This window comes from Gobio gobio, assembly GCF_949357685.1.
Source record: "Gobio gobio genome assembly, chromosome: 15".
NCBI lineage: Eukaryota > Metazoa > Chordata > Actinopteri > Cypriniformes > Gobionidae > Gobio > Gobio gobio.
In genome coordinates, this window is record NC_137108.1 from 34,000,783 (window position 1) to 34,010,185 (window position 9,403).

Here is a 9,403-nt window from a genome sequence, read left to right on the forward strand (position 1 = left end):
ATATATATATATATATATATATATATATATATATATATATATTAAAGAATATATTTTATTTGCTTACCTGCATGTCATGTGACCATTAACCGACATCAGAGAATTACATTACATTTTAAAATACTTATATTCAGACTACAGTTACTTTTTTTTTTGGGATTACATGTTATTCTCACAATGTCAGTCAAATATTCATAATTCATTGATTCTCCCTACTACTTTTTTTTTTAAATCTCTAAAATATTCCTTTCTGAAAACGACCTACTGCTTGTACATTCAGAAGGTCTTCCAGGTTTGTGGAATTGCACACAGACCAGCCACTAGTCATGTGACTATCACTGAAAACTGAGACAAACACAGCATTTGATCACTGGATTTACAGAAATTATTTCACTTTTAAGTGTTTTCTCAACATTGCAACATTACATATTTAATCAACTCATGATTAACACATGAATTATTATTGTTCTCTGATGTCGGTTAATGGTCACATGACATGCAGGTAAACAAATAAAATATATTCTTTAATATATATATATATATATATATATATATATATATATATATATATATATATATATATATATATATATATATATATATATATATATATATATATATATATATATATATATATATATATATATATATATATCAAATGTAATATTTATATATAATACATATAAGTGACTAACTGGACAAGCAGTTTTGAGAAATTCAGTTCTGAGTTCTGATCTGAGAAATGCAACAAAGTGACTGAGAAAAACTATAATGCAGCTTTTAAAAAAATCCTTGTTTAAGTGCTCACATCGCCATCTACTGGACTAAATATAAATTTGAGTCTTCTCACAAAAATAAACTTGAGATATTAAATATATATATATTTTGCTGTTTTAGAAAAAGAAAGCATGGGTAAATATCAAAATTAAATCCATGAGTCATTCAAACTACTAAACAGTTGCTCAAATTAACTTCAAATCAACTCGGAATGGGAATGGCAAATCCCATCATTGCTTTACTTCTTATTTTGTTGTGTCCTGACCATAGAGGTCCTGACCACAAACAAATATTGTCATCCCAACATTCCAGTGATAATTAAATTGATGTTTTAAATGAATATTTTATGAATTCAATGTATCTGTTCTGCTAAAATTGTGTGAACTAAAGTGCAGCAGTTTTGCAATCTGACGTAATACTCAGTAGTTGTACAATGGCTGGTTGTGCATACATTAGTAAACTTGTTCAATAAAGTTTTTAAGGGTCTAACATTAAATGTCTTAATTTAACATGAACATTTTGATATGATTTTAATATGAACTATTTGGAATGCATAATGTTGAAAGGGTATATTAATGGATTAATACAATTTCCCTCACATCGATCATGATCATAAACAATGGGTGAAGTGTTAACATGTCAGTGGTCACTTTTGAAAAACAGAGCTGATTACTTGTTTTAGAAAGGGCATACAGTTTGTTTAATATCCAGGGTGTAAAATATATGTGGCCACTTTCCCACAGCGAAAATTGAAAGGGATAAACAACATTTAACATTTACCATCAATTCTTTATCAGCGTTTTAAGTTAAGAAATACCGTTTCAGGTGAAAGGTCGGAAAAAACATCATTCACACGAATCCGTTTGTCAGGTGACCACCAGGCACATGACTAAGAACGATCCGCCCGCATTTCAATAGCTCAGTAAAGTGACACTTTATTTAGCCAATCAGCATCCGAGCTACGGGACGGCCGCCCAATTACACGCGAGTGTCGATCTTAAGTGGGCGTTTCATCGAGATGGGAAACACAAGAGACTGAAGATTTAAAGGAGAATCCATAATAAGTTTGCTTCCATCCATTTATAGTATAACAAGGTTTTATGTCGGTTCTCTCGGCATTTATTTTATGCTGATTATATTACTAATAATCGGCCAGGCTATATTTTAAAGGGGTTTGGGGAGGGGGGTCAACATGTCGATCCAGTACGAGGCACCGCTGGCGGACAGCTACGGGGTGGCGGACTCGTTTCCCAAAGATTTCGGATATGGAGAAGAGGAGGGAGACATTGAGGACAGTCCTAGTCCCTCCGACAGCAAACCGAGAATCCTTTTGATGGGATTAAGGAGGAGCGGAAAGTCCTCCATACAGAAGGTAAGAGGAAGAGATTTTATTTAGACGGTGTACGTCCTTTCCCCCGGGCTGACTTCTTAGCCGAGCGAGTTAGAACCGGGTCAGAGCCGCCCCGGGCTGCCTAGCTGTCACTGGGCATGGGCAAGATCACCACCCAGAGCCGTTACAACCAATCTATTTCTTAAGCAGTGGTGGATGTACAGACTTGGATGCCATACAGGCCTAAATACACCACATTCAGTCAGCTGGCTAAGAATAGCATTATAGAAGATGCCCTATGTTCATGTTGCGATAACTCACCCGGCATTGATGTGGCACGTGATGTCTTTATATCAAAACCTGAAATGCTTATTCATACATCCAGCATCCCCCACCACATCCTCTCAATCATACAATCAGAAAGGGTTTAGCTCATTCTTGTCCATGAGTTTTCTTTTCTTTCTTTTGCTATTATTGCGCATCATACTGTGTACGCAAGTGCTATTAATTGGGTATGGTGCATGACATTTATGTGCATTTCTCTTTGTATTACTCATCTTGATTTAGGATATTTAGAAATTATAGGTGCACTCAGGAATTTTTTGCTAATTAAAAAAGCGTTGTACACAAAGTAATGAACAGCGCTTTTGAAAAATACTATTAAAATGATTAACAATTACATGGAACGAAGACTTTAGACAATCTACTAAAACAAGTTGTTTTGTTTAGTTGTACATGGAGCGGGTCGCCCCGTCGTGGGCGCTTCCATGGTGACGTCACGTGACCGACTGTTTCATGCAATTGATTGGGATTACTACTAATAACCATACAACAATCCTAATTCTCAAAGTACAAACAGTATAACAAGTTACAACAAGGAAGTTTTACAAACAAGCAGTTCCTTTTGGTTCGATGAAACGAGTCACAACTACCTAGAAATTCCACACCACCAATTGAGGATAAATGCTGCATCATCAAGCACTGAACATGAACACATGACAGTCACAACTGCCACAGCGTGAAAAACACACTAATGCTGCGGGTACAGAACTCGTAAGCATGCATGGAGGGAAAACAAACAAACAGATGTGAAGCAGCAGTGTCATGCATCCACGCCAGTAGGTGTCAGCAGTGGGGAAATTATACAATGACTTTCAGGGCATTTGAAAGGGTATTTGATATGAAATCTGTAAAATTCTGATTCATAAGGCCAGTACTTCATTTGGCGACAGATGAAATAAGATTTCAAACTTTTAGCACTACTGAAAAATAGAAAACCCTTTCAAAAATGGCATAGCTGAATTATATCTTTTGTTTCAAATTACTTTCTTCAGTTTTGCACAGTTGGTGTCAGAATAATCTCCAAAACCATCGGTACTAATGATAACGTGCAGGCTAAAATATAGTTGCAAACTTTGTGCTAAGAGTGCAACTTTAAAGTGCCCATGATTTACCTTGGCTTTACGATTTAGGAGTTTGAATCTGAGGCCCCTGAGGCATAAGCCTTGCCACCAATAAGCTCCTCATGAAGCATGTGACTGGGCTTTTTAGTTTGATTTCACAACTGCTGGTTGATTTAATCATTTACCATTTGGAGGTGAGACATTTTGAGAATGCTTTTAATGTTTTAAATATATTTTACTTATCAGGTGGTGTTTCATAAGATGTCCCCGAACGAGACCCTCTTTCTGGAGAGCACCAACAAGATCTATAAGGATGACATCTCCAGCAGTTCCTTTGTCAACTTCCAGATATGGGACTTCCCTGGACAAGTGGATTTTTTTGATCCTACCTTTGACTACGAGATGATTTTCAGAGGAACTGGGGCCTTGATATTTGTGATCGATGCACAGGTGAAAACGGGAAATTCAAAGCCTTGACTCTAATTACTGTACACACCCACAACATGCATAACAACATAACATAGGGATGCATAAGAATTTGACATGGCTGGATTCTTATGTGAAACATTGTATTTACAAATACTGACCAGTTATATCGTATACGTTGGTGGAATATTATGGTTTTAGTTGTAACTTCTATTATTTCTATCCAGATAAAATCAAGCTTCTCAGTATCCAAGTTTTGTAAAGATTGTGATTTAACTGCAGTTGAAATGGATTATTAAAATGTTGGCATTGAGTCCAGACATTCTAGTTTCATTTAATTGAATGTTGTTTGTCATTGAGGCTTGGCTCATTGTATAGCATTGGCTTAAGGTAAAAATAGGCACAAGATTGGCGTTGTGTATCTGCTGATACTGAGAAGTCAGTCAGTATCTTCTCTCAGCACTTTAGGGTTTCTTCTAGCTGAAAGGTATTTGAAAGGATATGGATGATTAGATCACAGATTAGCAAACTTGATAACTAGTAGAAGCCTCAACTGCAACAGTGTTTGATGTCGCCCAAAATATGTTGTGTTGTGTCAAGAAGAGCTGTTAACGTTCTTGTCTTCTGCTTTTTTAAAAGAGACCGATATATATGTTTCTGCATTCTTTTATTTTGTAAATATGTAAAATGTTATTTTCAATTTGTTTGGTAGCCTCAAGTATAGCTTTTCCCTCTAAATCCCAGCAGCTTCTACATTGTACATTGCCAACTCATACCTTTTTTTTTTTGTTTCAAAGGATGACTACGTGGAGGCCCTTGGTCGACTCCACCTAACAGTATCACGGGCCTACAGAGTCAACCCAGAGATCAACTTTGAAGTGTTCATCCATAAAGTAGACGGCCTGTCTGATGACCATAAGATTGAGACCCAGAGAGATATACACCAGAGGGCTAATGATGACCTGGCAGATGCTAGCTTAGAGAAACTACATCTCAGGTAATCATTTGCATTTTATTTCTGGTGCTGTTTATTGATTTGAAATACTCCTTGACCCATAATATGTGCCACTATTTCTGCGATCTGAGGAGATGCATTGTGATTTTATTATTATTTTCAATTAATGTGCAAATATGTGGAAAGGGCGTTTCTAAAGTTTGTTTGATTTTGTTTCTTGTGCGTTGCTAAATCAGAAAGACTGTAAAGTCAGAGCCACTCTAGTGTTGACTTAATAATGGATTGATGTTGAAAAGTGGTTCTCCAAGTAAACGGTGGTGTTTCATGGGCTTTGTTAAATCTCAGTCATTATAGGCATTTGCAAAATTAATTTTGTTATCAGCCACTTATGGTTTACATGTTTTTTTTCTGCTGTCTTCACTAATGCTTTAGAATCTCCTGGTACTCTTTACTGAAAGTGAAGATGAATACACCGCTCTCAACTCTCTGTATCTATGATAATGATGCACTATCTGAAAATATTTGCATTTACATTTGCATTATTTGTCTGTATCAATCTAAATATGGCATCTTCAGATGCTCCGATTACCTCAGTAAAAATATTTAAAAAAAAAAAATATTTTTTTGATTGCTTTGTAAGTTACTATAAAGCCATACTAGGAAAGCAAGAAGCTTGTTTTCCTTCAGCTCAGATAGGTATAGCAGATCAAGTGTACAGTTCAAGGGGATTGAGTGGCCAGTGCCTCGTAAACAACAGGCAAGAATGAATAGCAAGCATACTTCTAGAAGTATGCTTGCAATTCACCCTTGCTTGTTGTTCACAAAGCACTGGCCATTCAGGCCCCTTAAACTGTACATTTACTATTCACTTAGCAAATGAATGTGGATATTAGACTTACACTATTTCTGTCATGGTGTACAAACTTTTATTATATTGCGTTGTAATAATTGGCAACTAGCCTACTACCATTTATTACAAGTAATTGTGTTGCTTATTATATTTGCAAAATAGAACTTTACACATCAGACCTGTCTGATATGAGAGGATATTTTATTAAGTCAAAGGCTGCTGTCCAACACTGCAGAGCCTTTAAGCTACTTCTGTTCTGGCAGATTATGCTGTCCTTTGTCCCGGTAACAATTCTGTCCATTTGGCAACAGATCTGTCTTGTTTGTCCCCCCAATATATAGTCACGTAACTATTTTTACATATCCCACTAAGGCGGCCATTTTAACCAAGAAGTGGATTTACTGTTCTCACACGCACACATGGATGTGAGATTGCAGTTGCATTTCTTTAGCTACCCTGCAATTTAGTTTGAATAGTTGTGCTGTTTAGACATTTGCAACTAGATCTAATCTGTGACGTTTACCAGAGAATCTAAGACAAGCATTACACTGTATTTGGATCACTGTGTTAATTTTGTGGTAAAATGAGAATTGGGTCTATTAGCTGTATTAAATCTGTCGGGATGTTTTGTTTCTCATTCTGTTTTCCTCTGTCCTCTGCAGTTTCTATTTGACCAGTATATATGATCACTCCATCTTCGAGGCCTTCAGTAAAGTTGTCCAGAAGCTCATCCCTCAGCTTCCCACACTGGAGAACCTTCTCAACATCTTCATATCTGTATGTGTCTCTACCTCAAGACCCCAATGTTTCTAGATGGTTGCACCTTAATGATTTTCCATTCCCTCTTTGGTCACTACATTATTGTCATGATGAAGAATATATAGTGTTGTTGTTGCAGTGGAAATGGCTCTCCATCTCTGATGCAGTCGTGCTCATGCATGTTTTATTATGCTCTCAATGCTGTAAGATCCCATTTCAAACCCTGCAGGGCATTATGCAATGTGTGAATGTGTGTTTCTCCGCTAATAGAATTCAGGGATTGAGAAGGCCTTCCTGTTTGACGTTGTCAGTAAGATTTACATCGCCACCGACAGTTCACCAGTGGACATGCAGTCCTACGAGCTCTGCTGCGACATGATTGATGTGGTCATCGACGTCTCCTGTATTTACGGGTCAGACTTTGTATATGATTTCTATTTGCATATAGGAGTAACATGTTATATCTATCTGCTAATAATGCACATTAAAACTTCTGAAATAATTTGATGTAACATTTCACCATATACATTTCTACATACTGTTAAAATCTGGCCATGGTGCTAGCTTTCATTAAAAATGAATTCTGTACCTTTTCTCTTAAGAAGAGGAGCTCACATTTTCCGAACATTATTTTTAGCATGCTTTTATGAGTTCTGCATTGTGAGCGTTTGTTTTGATTGTGTAGATTAAAAGAGGATGGCAGTGGCAGTGCATATGATAAGGAGTCTATGGCCATCATTAAACTCAACAACACCACAGTGCTGTACCTGAAAGAGGTCACCAGGTTCCTCGCTCTGGTCTGCATCCTGAGAGAAGAGAGTTTTGAGCGTAAAGGTACGCCACAGCTATTACGTTATATTGGTGTCTTTTATTCTAGCTGCAGGTCTTCGGTTCTTTTTAATTCTCCTTTTTATGCCACAGGATTGATAGACTACAATTTCCACTGTTTCCGGAAAGCCATTCATGAAGTGTTCGAAGTGGGTGTTTCCACCTCAAGGACAAGCAGCCAGCCAACTGGCACCCCTCTCATGAAGACTGTTGCCTTAAACGGAACCCCCAGGAGCACTGTGTAGATAGATGGCGATAAAGACAATGATGAAAAGTGTGGAGATGATGGAAAAGGTAATAAGAGAGAGACTACAAAATGGGCTGCATTCCGAGTATGCTGACCATTACTGCTCCCAAAAGCTTTATAAGCAGAAGCGAAAGAGTTTGAAAGTCATTAAAATAAACTTGCTGCAGTGGGTGGGGCAGAACTGTAACATGGGTAAGCTTGCAAAGCTTAGATGGATGGAAGGGAAGAGGCACAAAAGAAGGTGGAACACTTTTTTTGTGACTAAAAGGCATTAACAAATGGTTCCTCAAGAGAAGACCGCAAACAAGTAACAAAGTGCAAGTCACTGAGGAAAAAACATAAGCACCGGAAGAAACCTCTCACCCTGTCAGGCCAAACCGCCTGACAACTTGGATGAATGCTGTATGCTGCTGGTCACTTAACACAGTAGCCAAGTTTAAATACAAACCTGGTTTACTCCTCAACACATGAATGTGGCAGACTTCTGTGAAAATTTGTGGTGCACAAAATTTACGAGTGTATACTTCTGAAGCCTTATGTAGAGTCGGCCTGTCTGATGCAAGCTCCTAGTGCACACATGCACACTCGGAAACCCAAACAACCCATGTATTGTGTATGAAAGGTTACTAAAGGGATTGCAATGTGGTTTCGAATTTGTCTTGACTGTGTGTGTGTGTGTGTGTGTGCGCATATGTAAATGTATGTATTCAGTGGAGAGGGTGGGTGGGTGTTGCATATGCACTGGTTCAGGGCCCAGATATTTTACAAAGTCACACATGGGAGAGTGTTTGAGACTCTGAAGACTGAGATAAAAGTTGTACCGTTCCATTTGACCTCTGGAATACTGTGATTGCACTTAGCTTAGAGGATGTCAGGGATCCTAACTAACAAAATTCAAACTGGTATGCTGTACGGTTTCCCTCCAGTTACGTTATGGCATCCTTGGCGTGTAGCTCATGCAATCCGAGGACATTATGGGACGAACCTTAATTACTTACATTCCGGTTCTGAGGTGCCAATGCAGTTGTGCTCACATTTATAACTCCCTAATCTTTGCTTTCACTCTTCCGATCACCAATCACCATGATCTTTTTGACTCGGAGAAAATCTGCTGTAAAATTAATATAGTAAGGACAGCTAAAGTGACAGGCCATTTGAATCAGTTAAATCCATTCCAAGCATGTCCGTAGAGATGCTTCATATTGTCTTGCAATCAGCTCTGTCATTTATAATTTAATTGAATAGAAACGAAATGAAATATGAAGAACACAAACCAACTGATCTTCAAGCCTGCTTGTGATTTTCTTGTTTCTAAGACTACATATAGGACACAAATTATCCCTGTCTTGCGTTTTGCCAAAGGTGTTATTCACAAGAAATAAAACATGTACACACCGGAAACGGTATTCATGGTCTGTCTTTGACTTGGCCACACACTCAAGATGGAGATAGCCTAATACTTGACTTGTAATTATTAAAGGTTTTTAACTGTTTTGCTTAATTTGGACCAGTTAAGAAGATTAGGACAGTTGAAAAAATACACAAATGTACTTCAAGGAACAGTTCATCTAAGCTTTCTTGTAGCTCAAAGCAACTTGGACATGCGAAGATTGATTTTGATCCTTAGGAAATTCACCAACTGCTAAAATGTATGTCTTGAATGAAATGTGTCTGCTATATGCAGAAAAGTAATTGCATTTACTCAGGATGTCGTTCCTAAAATGTAATTTCAAACACTTTTTCAAATACAGCGTGAGACTAATTGAGCTCCATAATGTCGACAAACCAGTATAAAACTATAATAATAGTAGTCCATATATGACTATTG

At 37.5% G+C, this 9,403-nt stretch overlaps 1 protein-coding gene across 1 annotated transcript; it reads left to right on the forward strand.

Annotated features, from left to right (window-relative positions):
- Positions 1-1,753: 1,753 nt before the first annotated feature.
- On the forward strand, positions 1,754-8,980 carry rragca (Ras-related GTP binding Ca). The gene is made up of 7 exons (XM_079837310.1): positions 1,754-2,149; positions 3,757-3,960; positions 4,734-4,933; positions 6,404-6,518; positions 6,771-6,913; positions 7,186-7,334; positions 7,422-8,980. Exons 1-7 carry the CDS (start codon positions 1,970-1,972, stop codon positions 7,571-7,573), a joined length of 1,143 nt encoding a protein of 380 aa, XP_079693436.1. The 5' UTR covers positions 1,754-1,969; the 3' UTR covers positions 7,574-8,980.
- Positions 8,981-9,403: the final 423 nt, after the last annotated feature.